This window comes from Galleria mellonella, unplaced genomic scaffold (assembly GCF_026898425.1).
Source record: "Galleria mellonella isolate WM207_F2 unplaced genomic scaffold, CSIRO_AGI_GalMel_v1 utg159, whole genome shotgun sequence".
NCBI classification, from domain to species: domain Eukaryota; kingdom Metazoa; phylum Arthropoda; class Insecta; order Lepidoptera; family Pyralidae; genus Galleria; species Galleria mellonella.
This window is the reverse complement of record NW_026442004.1, coordinates 566,077-586,463: the sequence shown is the minus strand read 5'-3', so window position 1 is coordinate 586,463 and position 20,387 is coordinate 566,077. Positions and strand designations below refer to the sequence as shown.

At 30.9% G+C, this 20,387-nt stretch overlaps 1 protein-coding gene across 4 annotated transcripts in view; it reads right to left on the bottom strand.

Moving 5' to 3' along the window:
* Positions 1–1,832: 1,832 nt before the first annotated feature.
* Positions 1,833–20,387, bottom strand: part of LOC113518854 (homeobox protein abdominal-A homolog) — a 59,683-nt gene continuing 41,128 nt past the window's right edge. For all 4 annotated transcript variants that reach the window (XM_026903870.3, XM_026903872.3, XM_026903871.3 and 1 more), the window contains exon 3: positions 1,833–6,157. In XM_026903870.3, the coding sequence (XP_026759671.1) occupies positions 5,760–6,157 (398 nt within the window). In that variant the 3' untranslated portion in view covers positions 1,833–5,759. The remainder of the gene's footprint in view (positions 6,158–20,387) is intronic.

Here is a 20,387-nt window from a genome sequence, read left to right as displayed (position 1 = left end):
ATCTTCCTAGATTTGTTGAATATTGTGATTTAATTTTAGGTCGTCTATGCTTTATATCTTTTACTTTTAGTTGCTTGGTTATCCATAGAGTAACTGACTGTAGTAGCTTTGCGGCACTAATAAATATCTTCAGTACTTAGGATACTCTTTACTCTTTTACTCTTTAGTCTCCCTGTAGGTTAGGTTTTATATTACAGTTATAGTAGTAGTCATAGTTTTTCAATGGTATAAACTATATAAACATTTATGTATATTAACATGTATCTATTCAGTTACTTTATTCTAATACATAGTGACGAATAGTAATAATTAAACATTTTCAATACATAAATAGAACATATTTAATATAATTTTAACACGATATATAATGGACAAGAAATTGATATAAGGATAAAGGCTGTTTATACTGTACACAGGGAAAATCACGTGTGAAACTTTTTTTTATATACAACTTAGAATGGCAAACAAGTTAACGGCCCACCTGATGGAAAGTGGTAACCGTCGCCTATATACATGTGCAGTACCATGGACATAACAGAGAATACTGTTTCGTCCATGATACCCCCCATGCGTTGCCATTCCTGAGGACTCAAGTGTTATTCCTCTGTACCCAGTAAATTCATGCCATATCCTACCCTTTAAATCGAAACATAGCTATGCAAACATAACTGCTTCACAGTTGAAACACGAATGGGACAGAGATACCTAAGCAGACGACGTTTGTACAAAGTCTCCCTCTGGTTAAGTGAAACTGAAAAAATAGTGCCATACTGAGTTAGTGTATGAGCGTCTCAAATCGTTTTTCTATGCATTTTATTATTGTTATAATGAATTTTACCCATTATTTTCTATATGTCGTAAATTTCGCATAAGATCTGAATAATACCAGCCATTTCAACTATAACAAAATTTACATATAACTTAAAATAATTTAAATAGATTGTAAAAAAATATATCAAAACCGGTCCAGTGATGATATTGCGTAACGCAAGAGTACACACAAAAGTGTTTGTCCTATATTGGAGATCAGAATCCTTAAATGTCACACGATTCCAGATTACAGGTTTTTTTTTTAATAAGGGTTGTAAAATATAAAAGAAAATAGTTCAAGCATTCCGGACGATATGACAAACTCTATGAAAATTAACTTTGTTGGGAAAATTAACTTATATTTACTTTTGCAGTACTTTTTTCAGAAATTAAATAATATTTTTAAATTCTTTAAGTTTTGGAATATTATTATTATCGACAAAGTATTTTTGACAACAAAATAATATCGTAATAACGATAATAAGTGTACAGTCGTATATAGAATAGGCCACTCCTTTTTTCTGTGGGTATCGTAAGAGGCGACTAAGGGAACTTAATGGTCAAGGGATGGGCAGCAGTGTTCTTTTTAAAACATCACCAAAGTCTAACTGCTGTTGTTAGCTGCCTGCCAAGCATGACAACTACTGGCAAAACCTTCCCTTATAGGGGAAGCCTATGTTTAACAGCGGACAGTTAATATTATGATGATTAAATAAAAAAAATAAGTAAAGATACACATAATAGAAATAGTCATCAATAATAATTTGAAATAGTATCTTTTTATATAAGATGCAATTTTTTTAAGTAATTATAATTTTTCTTATAATATTTTATTAAATGTTTTTATTATCGGCAAATATTTGTTACCGGTCATAATTTACTGGCTGGAGTAATTTTAATAAATTTTTGATACACAAAGACACTTTTCTCTTAATTATAGCTGCTATCCGTATAATGGAGGGGGAATATGGGTAGGTATGAGTATATAGATAGAAATCGTATCATAAAACAAACAAATTAAATAGCCATTATTTTATTAACTCTTTATTCTCTTGAATTTTTGAAATTAATATTACAATATTCAATGCGGGCTTCATATACATCACCCAACTATTTGCTTATATACCACGACACAGTCACGTTGAATCGTATCATAGATCACGTTTGACCACAATTTTGTGATATCTCTTGTAATAAAAGTAAGTACCTATAGATTGTTTATCTATAGACCACTTATGTGTGCCTACTGCACTGCAGTTTCTTACTGAATTCAATAGATACCAGTACAAATTGACCTGTGTACGTTAATTAAAATAAATGCATTCAACACTGTTAAAGAAAATACAAATTCTCTCGTAATACTGAGAATAGCTGGTCTTATAAAGAATTTAGTTTTTGTTCTTTTTGGCCAAAACACGTATTTGTAGCTTTTTAATTTACAAGATATCAAAATATCATGGTCAAGCATTTATGACACAAATCTCAATACATAAATACATAACATAAACAAAAATAATGTAAACAAAAAATAATGCGCCACATAAACTTTCACAACTATTTACAGTTACTTATTTTAAGACGATTTTAATTTCTATATTCAAAAATATAGATATAGGTACATACATACATAGCTACATTTATATTAAGACAATATTGATAGATTAATTTGAACTAAGAGAACGGAAGTCTTGTCATTGTTAACACGTTTAAATGGAGTAACTTTACAACGCAACAATGAGTTTAAACTTAATAAACAAGTTAAATGAGATGATAAATTGAGGAAAAACTTTTAAGGGATGTTAATTAAAAAGAATATTAATTCGGACGCTTCGTTAAGCAAGTAAAAATAGTTAAGTGTGCACAACATTGCACTGGTATAACTATAGAAAGGTATACCTGTAAGCTGATCAAGATATACTGTTTTGCTTTGAAGTAAGTAATGTGCTAAATCACAGTGAACAACTTACTAATTCCGCACTATAATGTACTTGCATAACGAAGCTACGTATAAGTATTGAGATATACATTCGATTAGTAAGATATGTATACCTCACCAGTCTACAAAAATACTAGCAATATGGCAAGACAGCATTACGGATGGAGGACGTATATAATCTATTTAGCAAATTGCTCATTGTTTCACATGAATTACAGTTCTTTACGAGGCAGAAACAATAAAGAGAACCTGTCGTAAATCAATGGACGTTCATGCACAAGTATCGATACTATGTTATAAGTTTTACCTATTGTTGGGCCAAACTTAATGGTCGATTAAGCCGGCGCTACCAATTTACAACCTTGAAAACCACTGGTTTCTAATTTGCACATTCCCATAAAAACAATGTTCGTTAGAAGCAAATAATTAAAGGAACAAAATAACTATTAAACATAGTGTATAAATGCATAAGTAACAATTAAATTCGTATACACAAATTGTGTTTATTTTTTTGTTTATTTTGTTTAACTTCAATGCATTTTGTGCACGTCCCATATTGGAATAATCCAATGCATACAGATAAAATTAGATCTTTGCTTATAGTAATCCCAAACGATACTAAACAGTTTCATAGGCGTTTATTTTTCTCAAACACTAACGACCGGATTCATACGCTTATATTTTTATGACAAGTTTCTACGGTATTATAACTATGCATTATAATTTATAAAGCCTACTTATACCAAAGTTACTTAAGTACATTTTGTTCGATTTTGATTCTCGATTTTATATTTTAAAATAAGATGGGATAAAACTTTATGACTAACGACAACCTTATATCTTCAGTATGTTATTTTTATGCTTGAAAATTGTTAATAATATGGCGAAATCGACAACAATAGAAATTATATTATTTTGTTATATATGCCAAATCTCTGCTAGTATGATATTATGTACCTCTTTAATTGTTCTCGTCTAAAAGAAATACCAGCGAAATACGTCTTACATACATCGTTTAATTATTGCACCTTTGTTTAATTTTTTTTCAATACAACATTAATTTAAATGACTAATTGACTATTATAACATAATTTCCAACTATATTTTAATGGAGAAAATAATATTTTCCTTGGGTAGAGATTTCAATTTAATATCAAGATATATGTAGATGTTTAAATAAATGGTGGGAATGGGAAGAATGATTCGTGTCTCATGAATATCTTAAATCTACCGACGACTTAAAATCTCTTCTAATGATATCACGACATTGATTTCTATATTTTACGAATAACACAGTGGACAGATATTGAGAGGTGATTCATCAAAATTAAGCGAAGATTCCATTTTTAATACAGATATCTATTTATTTATTTATTCTTTTAAATCTACCCTGACATTAATTTACGTATAATGGTGACTATCAAGACTAATTTTAAATTTCTAATTTTGTTCAGATATTACGTATTCGAGTAAAACAAACGTATGGACGCGGTAGAAACATATAGGTAGTTATAGTGTAGGTAAATGCTAAATATTATATTTTGGCACAATCGAAATCGAAAGCGAACGGAAATGTATCTACGTGTGGCCAAAATTAAGTTACAATTGTATAGAAGATTGTTCTAAAAAAACATATGTCTTTTAGCTCTAGTAATACTTGAGTTTATAGGCTGTTGGTAGACGCGTTAACTTACTCAGCCGATAAATTTCTATGAGCTTCGTAAAAAATACAGCCTGTTCTATAGATAATATACGATCTGTCTGTAAGGAAAAACACAAGAATAATATTGACATATACGAAATGTGACTAAAAAGCTTGTGACCACTGTTTATTCTACCTTAGTAAGTTATGTATCTACCTATTAATGTTCTTAGCAAATACTCCATACAAAGTCGAACCTATTTAACTATGTATAATACACTTATACTACTCAACTTTAATATTACGTGTAAAATTTATATTTAGTCACATTATTGTAATTTATTATATGTATCATCGTTACGTATATAATTTTGAACATCAGATGACTTGGGATTCGTGGACGACATACCGCACGCATGCTGTTCCGATCCGTTATTATTATTTTTGTTCTATTTGTTCTTGTTCTATTTCGATTGGACATGGTATTCTTTAATTAGAACTATCAAAAAATACCGCTTAATATCAATATTATTATTTCTGATAGACAGAAAATATAAAACACAACGAACGTTATGACGACCTATTCGCAATTGTACTTCCATACGTATTTTGTTTTAAATATACACTTTATGTTCTTACGGAATTAGCTATGCAGGTAATAATTAATATTTGTCCATAGTACACCTATCAAAATTAAAAGCTCAAAATGATACAACAATTTTCGGACTTAAACTACTGAAATGAATCACAATCTGGTCAAAATAAAAGTAACTCTTTTTGAAATCAACTGATAAAATACAACAAATTTCACAATCATAAAAAAATGTGACGGATAAAACATAACCAGTCCGCTATAAGCGGACAAATAATAAAATATACATCAAAATGTACATAATATAATATCTAATAATAAAAATATAACATAATGGATTAGAGTAAGTGGTAGCAATAAATACTATGAGATTCACAGATTTAAAATCTTAACTAACAATACCGAAGTTCACTCGGGCTTCTATGTAAATCTTAGAGCGAATCTAAAGTTTTTTGTAAATTTTAGTAAAATATTATTGCAATACAAGGTGTGGTTATGGCAACAAAATAAATGCTTAAAGCACATCACCAGCCTGTCCACCCAGCGAACGACACGTAGGCAAGTCCTCCGCACTAAAGGAACATTAATTATAATAGAGTCACGGAACGCCTCCATAACGAGGCAACACTTCTAATAATCAGCCGCAAAACATAAAACTAGTGGATACGAAACGACTAAACGTTGCCCGCAGGTCCGTATGGACGCAACACTTCCATTCATGTATTCACACTATATGATACAGGATCAGTCAAGATTTCCTATGCGGTGTCATAAGCACCTTACGTCGGGACTTTATTCACTTTGAGGAGGTCGTTGGAGCCTTTATCGATAGGCATCTTCATAGGGTCGTGATGGTGGGTGACGTGGTGCCCGTGATGCTGGCCCTCCAGCTTCGCCTGTTTCTCCTGCTGTTGCTGCTTCATTCTATCTTGCTCTTCCCTCTCCCTGCGAGCCTGCTCATTTATCTCTTTCACAGCGCGCAGTTCTTTCTTTAATTTCATGCGTCGATTTTGGAACCATATCTTTATCTGTCGCTCCGTGAGGCACAGTGCATGTGCAATCTCTATCCTGCGCCGGCGTGTCAGGTAGTGATTAAAGTGGAATTCCTTTTCTAGCTCTAATGTTTGGAACCTCGTGTAGGTCTGTCGCCCCCGCCTTCGTGGACACCCATTTGGCCCTGGAAACAAAAGAAAGTACAATTTATAGTCGACTTCGATAAAGTTTCCTGATAAAGAGGATGCCCATCGTTATTTAAAGTAACGGTGACAATAAAAGTTCTCAGTGTAAAAAACTCAGTCACACATAATTATTGTTATTTACAGTTATATTATAGGGGCTTAAAATCGAGTTATTGCAACATATATCAACAGACATGCAAGTCGCGGTTGAATTCGCAGCGCGAAGGCTTCCGAGCGCGATCATTAAATTTCACTTTTATACCATCTTAGATTTTAATGGCTCATTAATATTTTATTACAACACTAAAGTTAATTTTAGAGTTATCCGCTACTGAGACCAACCTCAAAGTAGATTAATTGTCAGTTCTTTAAAAGCTCAGAAGAAATGTACTACTAATAGTTGGCGATAATAAAATACTTTTGCTAGGTAACAAATTTGTAATCTATAAAACAACTGCATGTATCTATATTAAAACAATTTCTTTAGAGTAAAAAATAACGGAAAGGGTTAGCGGCAAACGATCCGCAAACAATAGTGTTCGTTTTATAAGAAATCACTACAAAAAATCAGGGATGCGTAAAGAAGGGTTGCGCAACTTTCTAATGCTTTGTAAGGTGTCTCCTTTACGTTTGTTCATGTGAAATAACTTTCTTGGAATTTGTGAAAGTTAACCCTTTATCCACGACAAAAATATTCAATAACAAATAACGAAGGTTACTTGTTAAAATTTTTTAACTTTATATCTCACTGTCAATTTATCAACAGAAAGTTTAATTGCCTTATTTCTCACGTACTTACACTCCACATACAGATTAAAAGGCCGGCATACATAGTTATTTACCTCCGATCGAGTTTCAAACAGGTTTTAGAGGCAGCCAATAAATAAGGTAAGATAAATAGTCGTCCCATCTGTATAAAGTTGATAGCGAACCAACGGCATGTCTCGGAATGTTTGATCGTAGTGTAGGCCGGCCTAAGGTGGGTACCTCGTCGCGTTTAAAATGTATAGATACGGCTAATGGATTATTTTAATACTTATTCTTAAACTCCATTACTTGAAGTATTAATCTTATTACTAACCTTTTCTTTTGGGATATACGAGTACATAACAAATAAATGAGTAAGATTGAGGTAAATAAACACCTACAATTAAAAATGCAGTTTTAATTGTTAGTAAATAATACTTTTGACATTTATTATTCTTTCTTTTGACCATTATAATGTGTGCGTTTGTTGGCCTCCACTAATTTATTAAGGTTACTGAAAGTAGTCCGTATAGGTCATTTTTGATATTCTACTAATTATGTAGAGGATTTATTAATTTCATTTTTTAAGACATTAAAGTACCGAACAGGAACAGTTATAAATGTAATGTAGATTGTAAATTAACGCAATTAATTTGATATACGACATAATAATTTGAGTTTTGAATTTATTTACTAATTTAATTTATGTTCGTGTGTAAATTTTAGTAATAGACTGTTCTAATTTTTTAATAAGTTGCTTACATTTAAATATGAATAACGTCAATTAATTGGTGTAATTGCTGGTTAGCAAATCTTGTCGCTTGATACATGATTTGCACGTTTCATCAATTACAAGAATATATGATTCGAATGTTATAGATGACAAGCCTATCTACATATTTTTAACCGATTTCAAAAAGAAGGAGCTTCTCAATTTGGTTCTTTTTGTATGCTTGTTATCTTCTAACTCCGACAGTTTTAAACCGATGGTGAAAAGTCTTTATCTGAAAGAATGTATTTGCAGATTGGTTTTATGATTTTTTTTTAAATCAATTGAGTAGTTTAGTTTTTAAATCAAAATAACTAATTTTGCCACAATCGAACTCGGTTTCGGGGAATTACGCCGAAAATTTAAAATTGACACACAAGCCGTTCAATCTTAAGAAACGATCTCAGTATTATAAGAGGACGCTGAAGGACTAATCAACAGTATTCTTATTATTTTTTTTATGCAATATGTGACATATATGATATAAGTCTTAGAAGATTTTGTTGGGGTTGGGGTTTTTTAAAGTTAGATAAGTGGTCAGATAAGTCTGAAAAGATTTAAGTTCGTCTTGTGAACTCGTCACTAAATTCCTTTTAAGAATTTCGGAATAAGTTACTTTTCTATTACATATACAGAATTTTGCAACTATTATTATAATTATTTATATTTGATCTATATGATATATCAGTATTTGTATTTACTTGTTTACATACAGTAGTGCTTCACCTACCCTTTGTTTTTCTTTCTTTTCTCAATGTTCTCTACACAAAGGTTGTCTGGAAGAGATTACTTAGCGATAAGGCCGCCTTTTGTATCATTTCTCATTACAGTTAAATGTATTTACTACTCTATAGATGGTGCAATAAAGTGTAAAATAAATAAATAATATTTAAAAAAAAATGAATTGGCATAAGTCATAAGAGAAACAATGAACAATGATATACAGTCTTGCTTCCCAACACACAATAAATCTATTCCAACAAATATATTCACAAAATCTATGTATCACCTGATCACTTTACGATGCAAAAAGATATAGAAGCAATGCTTGTGGGGGAAAGATTGACATGTTTCGCTTACGATCTCTACTGAACAGTTGCAATGTCGCGAAGTCGTGATATGCTTATTACCATAGTTGAAGTAGACGCATTTCCGTTTCTACTAATTGAGTTTCTACTATGAAATATCTATTTTATGTAGGCTTTTTTCGTTCATGATAATGAAAGATATACTATAGCTACACATCTATCGATAGTAATTTAGATCATCATTAATTAAGAAAGTAAAAAATTTTGAAAAGAAAGAAGACATTACCTTAGTTCGAGTATATTTTTTTATCAATTTTCCCTTCTCAGACCTTAAAGGTGTGTATAATTATGAAATGAAAGTCAGTCTATTAACTATACGTTTGTAATTAAGGTGACAATAATTAGAACATTCTCGTTTTAGGGGCCGATAACACCCAAGATTTGTGTGATCTTTATTAGATACAAACTATTCCAATTAATTAAAATGTATTAGAATTGATTTCCACAGTCAGATAAGAACACTTTACCAGTGGGTCTATGGGAAATTTTGTAGATAATTTTAACGTTATCTCACATACAAGAAAATTTAATTAACGTAAACTTATGAACGAATTAAAATAAAATAATATATACAATACATTTATTAGATGTACGTAACATGATACCTAAATTGTTACATAAGCATATATGTACGACGTAAATAAGTACTAAAGAAAAAACAGAAATACAAAGTAATCTTGCAGCGTAAATCCAAATAATATTTTAATGCTTAATGTGTTAAAAAATATGCATCCAAGTATAAATCATGTGACTCGCCCAAAAGTCGAATAGCACATTTACATGAGCAATAAATTACAGTAACTGCCTTTTTACGGCCGTAATAACATTTACGGTCCATGCTTATTTCAACAAAAACTTAAAAACTGTTTAAAATGTCATAAATAGAGAATAGAATAATTATACAAGTGCGGTTAGAGTAGATAGAATAGCAGTCAGAGTGCGTATAAAAGAGATAGATACAGCTATTCTAATTTTAAAAAGCAAAGATGGAACCCGAAACACAATACACGCATCCCAATAATGTCATTAAAGAGAAAGGTCGTAAGTGGTGTTTGATGAAGCGTGAAAGGGATCCTTCTGGTTTATGGGGTAGAGTCTAAAATCTGTGTAAGATGGGGCGAGTTGATCCGTTTTTTGTTGGGTACGGCAATATGTTAGCAAGGCAGGTTGGCCACCCTTCGCACCGTTTCCATGACAACGAACGTTAAGGCACCTCCCGTCAGCTGGGTTCCATTATTCTCTCTTGCTTTGTGTCGCGAGGAAATTTCGTTATATTGTGTACCTGTACAACACTTTTTAATAGGACGACCACAGTTTCCCAGGGTCTGATAAGGATCAGATTGCTAACCATACGAACTACTTATCCATTGAATTAATTAACATTGTTTTTCTATTATTAAATGGAAGTCAGGATTAAAGTAGCAATGTTAATATTCTTACGAACAACGTTTATTTTAAACTTTAGCTCAATAAGTCACTTTAAGTGGATCGACTTCGGGCAGGCGTTAGAAAAATAAAACTGAAGTTGAAACGTCGGCACAAGCGCAATATATCGTAGAGGGTGACGGCATAGCATTAATTAGTGCCGTACATTGTGAGCCGACATCGGCCGACTATAAACATACTGCGACAAGACCTGGCTCTTACCTTACCTCCCTTTTTTCTCCGAAATAAATCTTATGGAATGCCGCTGCTTATATTTTATTTAACTTTGTATAAACCTGCTCGCCTTTGTGGAAACCAGTTTTAAGTAGAATTTGATTAATGCTTGCCTGCGGGAGAATATTAAGGGCCAGCATATGAATTATAATGTTTTTTGAGCAAGGATGTTATTTATGAAAAGGGTAGGTAGGGTCAATAGAATTATGTGTTTAAATTTTTGTACCCACGCTGTAGTTCGAGTTCTTAGAGAAGTAGTAACAAGTAGCAGTTACACTGGCTCAGGCACATTTAAAGAAAACTCTTTACAAGAAGTACTCAAACCTCTCTATTTTTTTTTCTCTGACAAGATTCGTTGTTAATTTTATTTTTATGACCTTATTATAATTTTTATTAATTTTATTGAAATGCATATAAGAAACCAATAAGTTACGTTGTAGAAGAATGAATTATTGAGCATTGTGTTTTATATCAATTAAATGAACATTAAGATCTAGTAGAACTGTCGTGGAGTGTGTGCGACATCGTAGTTTATTGGCTCATAAATCGCGAATCATCGTAAAATGCGCGCGCGTTCTTAAAATAATTTTAAGTTCGAAATTCGAAAACTCAATTCTGTCACTTAGTTCTACGTATTTAAATAAAGAACTTCCTTAACAAAAAGCGTTATAATTAGCAAGGTAAAAATGCGTTCTTATTAAAGATTGGATAATAATTAGTTTATACAGGCATATATTGTATGTATTGTACACATCTATAGATCTATGGTGAAAGATTTTTATATTTAGATAATTACATAGGTACTATAAAATGTGAACGTAAAAATCTTCAATGTCAAAATTATGAGCTAGCACGCACGTTGGTTAATAAAGACAAAATCTCAATAACGTATCTACGCTTATTAAAATTGTTTCGGTGTTAAATTAACGTAGAACACGCTTAGGTATCTGACGTCATGAAATAGCCAAGTTTTACTGGAAATAATTAAAAACGTTCGTACTGAAATACATATAATAATATGGAAATCATCTAAAAATTTTCATAAACAATTTTCAAAAGTGCATACCTACACTCTTAAATATTTAATAAATTAATATCTGTATATATACTTTTTAACAAATGTATATATATATATATATATATATATATATATATATATAAAAATATATAAAAAATGGACAATTCAAGAGATCAAATTATGTTTATATGTTTATTTTGATAAAAGACATGTTTATTTCTACTTAAGCACATATAGTAAGTATCTGTTTAAATGTCTATGAGTCAAATCTTGAGAGTTGAGACAATACTCAAGTAAGGCTCGCAAATAGGTACACTGTCATTAACTTGAAGTACAAAGCCAATATTTCAGGCTTGAGAGAGGAAAGGACTATTTTCGCTCGTTGCGAGTGCCTGTTAAATCATCACAATGTTGTTCTGTACTCCGCTTAGGTACAGGACATTGGCTTGGTTGCAGGGTTGCCACTTCCGGGAAACATAGGTTTAAATTATAAATAGGTTTCTTTATCACCAGCAAACCACATTCGCAGAAAAGCAAACGCGTATAATTTATACTCGCGTTCTATTACTTGCCGGAATTAAGTTATTTCTGTGATACTGATATACGTTATAAATTCCTTTGAATATTTTGTTAATTATTGTATACGATATTCATACAAATAATATTTTATTTACACATATATATGTAAACATATGCTTCTAATACATTGATCAGTATGACGATCGCCCGTTATTTATATAAACTTTAGTCACATAAGTTGGTAATTATCTTTGAATTAAAAAAAAATTCGTGATAATTCAAGTAATTGTAACAAAGGGTTACTTATCTTTAAAAAGTTTTTCAAGGTGTTATTAATTCTTTCCCCTTAATTATCTTTTTTTTAATGTTAGGAGATGGCGAATTACTGCAGTCCATACACACTCATAAATATGATTTAATTTCAAAGACAAAGACAATATGGATGAAGAGAATGGCAGTATTATTATTAAGGTTAATAATGTCATTGAACTTTTTTGTAATTAAATTTGTAAGCTATATTATTAAAAAGCTTTTTATAAAAAGATAGTTGTGAAGTGATATAATTTTTAAAATATTTAGAAATCATACATTGACAAAATTTTTGCTAACTGTAGGTAACTTCTAAAGAGAATTATGAAATCAAATTAAAGTAGATCTATATGTATTTAGTATACTTAGATTACAATGTATTAGAAAAATATATTTATATAATTAATTACAGTATGGTTCTGACAATACAATACTATGATATAATGCATCGTATAATGTAATGTATCTACTATAAAATATTAAAATGACAGCCCTACCAGAATATCCCAGTGCAATGGCGAGTCGAAGCGAAACGATCTTTGATCCGGGATGGCGCGCCTCGCTGACGTCACAATTTATTCATCCCGAACATGAACAGTTAAAATACTATATGTAAGTACAGAGACAATTTTATAATTATATTCAATATTCTGGAATATTGAATCTATATATATATAAAAATTAATGCCACTTTTCGTTATAATTTTATAACTCAAGAACGGGCTCACCTATCCAAACCAACACGTGATCACATTTTTTGTAACAAATGAATTCAATAAATGGCGAATCATTTTGATAATGAGGACTTTTGTGTCAAATTCAAATTTTTTTCAGTGTTAACAGTACAAGCATGTTGCTATATCATTCATGCTGTCATTTAAAATACGTAGCGAAGCACCTACCGGGCCGCTAGTATAATTAAGAAATTGTTTGGAAATTGGTTGATTGGATTGAAAAATAATACTATAGATAGGAAAGTAGATCATTTAAATCCAAGAAAACTACAGTTGTTGGTCAGTTAGTAAATACGAGATTCAGTCATACGCTCACATCAAAGAACGGCGATGGAGTTCAAAGCATCTCTAACAGTGTAATAGTAGTATTTAGTAGTTTATCCATATCAACCTTTACCTATCCACTTTTGAACATAGGTCTCCCTTATAACGAACGGTCTGGGCAAATTTAGTAGTAAGTACCTATTTATTGCTGAGCTTGAAGTGTTATATATGTATATTCTTTATTGCACTTGTAAATTATATTGTTAATGCATTTAGAAAAATTGTGAGCAAAAGTGGACTTATCTCTGACAGAGATCTCTTCCAGTCAACCCAATGCAGTTAGAAAGCATGTTGTTAGCGGTTAGTTGAAGTGCTACAACTATTAATATTTAGAGTACATAAACAAATATACAGTTAAATAAAATATTAAATAAATACATATATTATAAACAAAATATAATACCTACCTACTTATACAATAAATGTTAAAATAAGTGAATATACTACCTACAATAGAAATTTAGTTGAACGATTTTAAGGTTTGGCAGTTCCATTAGAAAAATGAAAAATTAAGATTATTGAATTTTGCATAATTGACTGAGGAATAAACACTAGTAATTATCAAAATAATTATTAAATACTGTTCAGAATTGACAATGGTATCACTTAACATACTTTTTTGAAGTTAATATGAGAACGTATAGAATTTTCAAGAATAGAATTGAACCAATTGAAGCAAGATATACAAAATAGTTGCACAGTTGAGAAAAAATCTGTTTAATTGCAAAGAAAATAAATATATTTACATACATAATACAGATAAAAGTAGAAACCCCAAGATTTAGCTAGAGTAAATAAGTTTCTATTAGATATATAACAAGAATGTAAGACAACGATTTCAAGTTAACTTAAGCAAGAGTATCTGGGTCAAGAAATGTAGATAACTGAACATTTTTCATTTAGTTGTGGATGTTCCTTTGGTTATAAGACCGACTTCTTATCCTCAATGGCTTTAAAAATTACTGAAAACATTATCCAGAATAATGTAACTTTCCACAAGTTATAGTCTTCACATTGCTATTGTCTTTTTGTCGTAAAATTCGGTTATTGTTCGGTTATTAGGAAAACAAGTTTTTCTATGACCAACTTTCTTTTTCTCAGCAACTTTTCCCATTGTTATTACTTTAATTAATATTTTTGTGGAATAAAATGAGTCCCAAATATCTAGGTAAGTACTACTTCTGTATTTATAAAATAAGAAAAATAAATTTATATATATTATACATTGTACAATATAATAATAATGTTTACATTAGCAACCATTCCCATGCACATTTCCTGCCAATCATTGGTTTGATTGTACAAATACGCACAATCAACTTACTTTCCTATACGCTGAACTCTGAATGCATACAGCTGAATGCATCTGAGTACTACAGATGGACAAACGAACAACCGCAGACCGCTGATTTAAAGTACGTGGGTCAACGAACCAGTCTCCATACAAGACCGCCTATATAATATTATATAGGCAAGTTGTTACCAACAATTGTGCCTTATAATGCGCGGTCCACTCCCTTGGATAATGTTGTAGTTTTACAAAATATTTTGTATACTCGTATTTTTTACGTTGTCTTTTCCTGGAAATAAACATTTTTTTTTAAATATCTATTCAAAATTTAAGTCTTTCTTGTATATAGACATAAAATGTTAAAAAAATTATATTAGACTAAACCTTTACGTAAGAAAAATAATAAATTAAAATAATAATATAATTTATTGTTTATAGTATTATTTTTGCATCATATATGTTATGTTTTATATACTACGATTACTTTATATACTTTCTCTTTCGGGTTCTCAAAATGTACTCCCTTTAAGGGGCAAGTTCACCTGTGTACATTTTTGTTATAACCTAATATCTATATTATAAGTGAATGTACAAAAGCATATGAATAAATAAATAAAAATAAACTTTAAATAGCAGATATCATATAACATAAAAAATACAGGTCACTTGAGAATAACTCCTCATCGTGGCTCTTTTATCTTAGTTAATTTCATTTATACTGTATGTTCCTTTTGGCAAAGATATTGGAAGACGATTTGGAGTTTTACATTTTACTTCTCCAGTAATTTTGTCAACATTGCCAAAAAGAAAGTGAGTTTGTTTGTAACTTTTGGGCGCCTTAATAACTCAACCGATCGCCGTGAAACTTGGCATACATGTGGAATTTAAATTAATAATTGTAATGGAGAAGACTACTTTTTATCCCGGTAATGTGGACGAAGTCGCAGGTAGGTGCAGTTAATCTTAACTTATTTATATAATAAAATTGTAAGTAGATGATGCCTGTACATACAAGATATTTAAGAAATAATAATACGTGGAGTGTAAGTGTAATAGAATCCTAAATAATATTTTTTATAAATTTTGTCGCTCTATCTCGTCTTTTGTATATTTGTTTTGGTATCATGCACAAACTATTGCACCAAATTGAATGTGGTTTTCTTAGTTATGTTTCTGAAGGTCTAACCTAAATATTAGTATATTTTATATTGGTATATCATGGAACGATTTATATGCTTTCCTACCCTGAAATCTACGTGTACGAAATAACTGGTAAATAACTAGTACTTAATATATTCAAGATACAGTGGCAGTTGTGTCTCCTGCATTGTTTCGATACGCAATCGAGTAAGCTCTGCAGCATTTCGAAGCGAGAATCTTAAGGAAACGATAAATCTTTCAAAAGATAAAATCACGAGATGAAAATCTAACGTTAATTTTCTTTTACTAATTATGTGGATAGTATTATCTAATATAATGTATGATCTGTTTCAATACCACTTTATGAGATTATTACAAAAACAATATCTAAAGTTAATAACGAATTAAAACATTCAACAATCAAGTTATCAATTTTTTATTTGTCTGTCATTAGACATTAGCGGAGTCTCTTATGGTCGGATCAATTCTATTCGTCGTTCGTTTTATTGAAATGAACTATATATACAAATAAGCTATATAATTTTTAAGGCAATAAATGTATGTCAGTAGCGTATGTAAGGGTAAGCGACTAAACGATAACACAGTAGGAACGAACGTTACCATCTTACGAGCATTTTTATTGCTTGATAATATTTTATCGTAATGAATACAATAAAGTATTATAAAAAATAACAATAAACGGCCGTGTATTAGACATCAATGAATCAATTATGCCTAACAAACGACAGCCTCTAGGAGACAGTTGGAACTGACTTGAAGATCTGTGCAGAGTGCAACTATAAAATGGCTTTTATTATAAACACATAATTATACATTGTGCACGATATGACAACTAATATTGAAATTGATGACTATATTCCAGATAACGAGGTCAAGTGACATCTCGATTGACAGTATGATGTTCGTTTTAATTAGCCTGAATGTTTCCATTATCCAATGTTATGAATATTAAGTATACCTAAATGATTATTAACTTTATGTAAAGTACTGTTTAATTCGTATTTAATGTTTTGTTTATTTTCTAACGATCGTAAATTGCCGAGTTCGATTTCGGTGCATTTAGCGTTTGCTTTTTGTTTATGAATTAAACAAAATAAACCTTAAGATGTATATTTAAGGTTCAGTTTCGATTTGATTTCAATCGTTAAGCCCATTAGAGACGTTTTTTTTATATAAACAGCGAATTACTTTTGACACTACTTTGGCGGTTATTGTGGTATTATGTGTTTTGGTACATACGTACATACATACATAATACCTACTTCAATATTGGTGATATAAACTGTTTTAATATATTTTGTTATCATAAATCGATAATACTAATATTTGTATTTTCTTTACTCGTATATGAAGCTTGTTATATAAAGCATTATGTATTAACAGTATTAATGTAAACTAAAATTTTATAGGAAAATGTCTAAGGATGCTCGCAACACAAGAATAAATGATGGATTGATGTGCTGAATGACAGATACCTAATGCAAAAAGTGCATAGACAATTTACGTTTTGATCTATTTTAGTGGTGCTGGCATCTGGAAAGATTGGACCACATGATTGTATTTAATCTTAAAGACGTAACATCTAAGTAAGGGACCTCCACGCGGATCTCCTTGGAAACCATTGTGTTGAATTCTAGATGTATTCGTTACGATGAGCTAACTGACCTGCTTTTCATTCTCACCTGTCATCCCTCATTGGTATCCCGCCAGTGTATACCGTTAGCGCAGGCAGGATTACCATTCAATTATCATTCATAAAAAGATAGGTACATTTGCATCTCTTTTCTACCAATTAAGTAGCGCGATTTATCTTTTTATATAATTTTCAATCTCAAATATCAATTATCTTTTATACGCAATCGCAATGAATTTTACATCAAATACTTAATTTAACAGTTATTTACCTATATTGTAAATGTACCGCTATTCCGATCCCGTCTGTTGTTAAACAAACAATTAATTTCTTTTATGACTTATAAAATATTTCTATAACGTAACTGGTACGTTTTAATAATGTAGGTAGTTTTTTGTAATTATATATACAACAATGTAAGTGATTGCGTCTATTTACAACAGGACATAAATCTCAACACTGAGTATTAACTTTATTACCACATATTATGATTAAATAATCAATAACAGCTATAAAAATGACATGTAAACATAACATCTTATACTGAAACCTACTAACCTTTTAATTATAATATAGAATTATTTTTCCAAACAAGATAAATATTAGTGTACAATTCTTCTTCATAATATTTTGGTTGGAGATCCTGATATCTACGAATATAGGTATGTATGAAATCAAAAGAAGTTAATTCTGTAGATAATAAATGAAGTCTATAATATTGTAAATAACGATATTTTTATTTTATTTTTAATTTACAGGATAAGCCTCGGTATCTAATTCCTCTTTTATACAGACACTCAAACATACAAAAAAAATGCAGTCCAAGTGAGAATCTCTTCTCCTGGAAGTCAGTTGAAAACATGGTACCGCAATACGTTACACGACAAACGTGCAATATCTGCGGCAAGCTACGAAAAAATTCAAAGCAGCATTTATTTTTAATGGGTTGGTTATCTCAAAAAGCACTGTAGATCATTGTCGAGCCCATAAAGGCGTTCTCGGTAGCAGCTAAACGGGTTTGTATGCACATAGGGCTATGCCGGTGATACATGCAGAATGCGCAATGAGCCAACTTTTTATAACATAGATGAAAAGTACTGAGGCGCCAGTATTGATAACGTGATGTATATACATCACTTGTACTGTCTGGGACATCGTTTGAATGACTGGAAGGATTAAAATGTGCCTTATTAAAGTAATAAATTGCATGAACTTTATATGGATTTGTTTTGTATAGCAATAAAATACGAGTCAATACACTTATTGCATTCAGTTAAAGAAATATATATACATGAGTGAAATAATCTAAGTGTGCTGTAAAGATACGTCGTCCGCTGAAGAGCATAGAACCTAAAAGAATGAATATTTATAACGCTACTTTGTTAATTAATAATTCTCTTCATCCTCCGGATATCTTAAAAACCGATTGCGAAAGCACATTACATCAATGCAAGGAAATAAATCAACTTCCAGCAGTAATATTTCCGAACTGACATGACATCGTAACCTTCAAGAAAAGAATACATTTCTTTTTAACAATACTTTTTAACAAATCTATAATATTTCTGGTATTGCGGAAGCAGTATGCCGTTTGTTATATATATATATATATATATATATATATATATATATATATATAACATATAAGGGTGTACGCCCTCCAATGTTAAGAATTTTTAAACCGCTTACGCTCGCCGCTCGTCACGCAAAAAAAAAAGCAGATTTATGTGCTCTTCGAAGGATGAAGCAAGTGGCAATAATTTTTAAATGATCAATACATTAACTTGAAAACTCAGAGATTTTTAGGCTGGGAGTCGATATTGAGATTCCAATTTGCGAAAATCGATTTTTAATTTTGTTTTTACGCAAAATAATAAATTTTTAGGTAAAGTATTAAAACAAAATCTTTTATTTTAAAGTAGATAACCATACCAGTACTACGACGGTAAATTGCTTGCTTATCGTCATTTCAATCAACAACCGCGCGACCGCATGCGTAGCTGCGATGTTTTTTCTTTATTTTACCTACAACTGTAATTAATGGTTTGTCCACATTAGTTAGAAAAAAAAAATGTATATATATAGTATACATAGACGGGTCTCACATTTGTAATTGAATACGTTTCATAGAAATTTACGGGTACAACTAAAGCTGCGGGTTACAGCTAGTTTTAATATTAAATTTAATGAAATGTAATTCTAAAACATACTACATGTGTATAAAAGTTTTAATTGCATTGCGCCCAAGCGCCAAATCCACGATAATTATATAGTCTGCACAGGATATGCATGTGTTGTAATACAAGAAAAACATTGCAAGTACAACGAAAATGCACATGTAATTTAGTCTCTACTCCCTAGGCTTAGAGTTAATTTCCGGGGTATCAAAATTTTGAAATTTTCAGCAAGAACTCCCCCTCTCTGAAATACACCAGAGACACAAATAAAAGTGCATTCATTTTACCCTCCACCACAAAGGACAGTTAATACATATCGTTCCTGATGTTTTAATTAAGAACTTTTTGGTTGTAATAAAAAAATAATAAAAAAAGTAAGGTATCTATCCTACTATAGCGAAAGTTGATTCTATTTTTTAAAATAATATTCTTTATACGCTGTATTTTTTTATGCAACTTAGAATGGCAAACAAGCTTACTGCCCACGTAATAAAAAGTGGTAACCGTCGCCTACAGGCATGAGCAGTGCCATGGACATAACAGAGTATACTGTTTCGCCTATAATACCCCCCATGCGCTGCCATTCTTGAGGACTCAGGTATTATTCCTCTGTACCCTGTAAATTCACTGCCATATCCCACCCTTCAAGCTGAAACACAGCCATGTAAACAGAACTGCTTCACGGTAGAAACACGAATGGGACAGAGCTGCCCAAGCCAACGACTTATGTACAAAATCTCCCTTTGGTAAATGCCAAAAAGTAACAAACTCACTTTTAGATTTACAATAATTATGCAGAT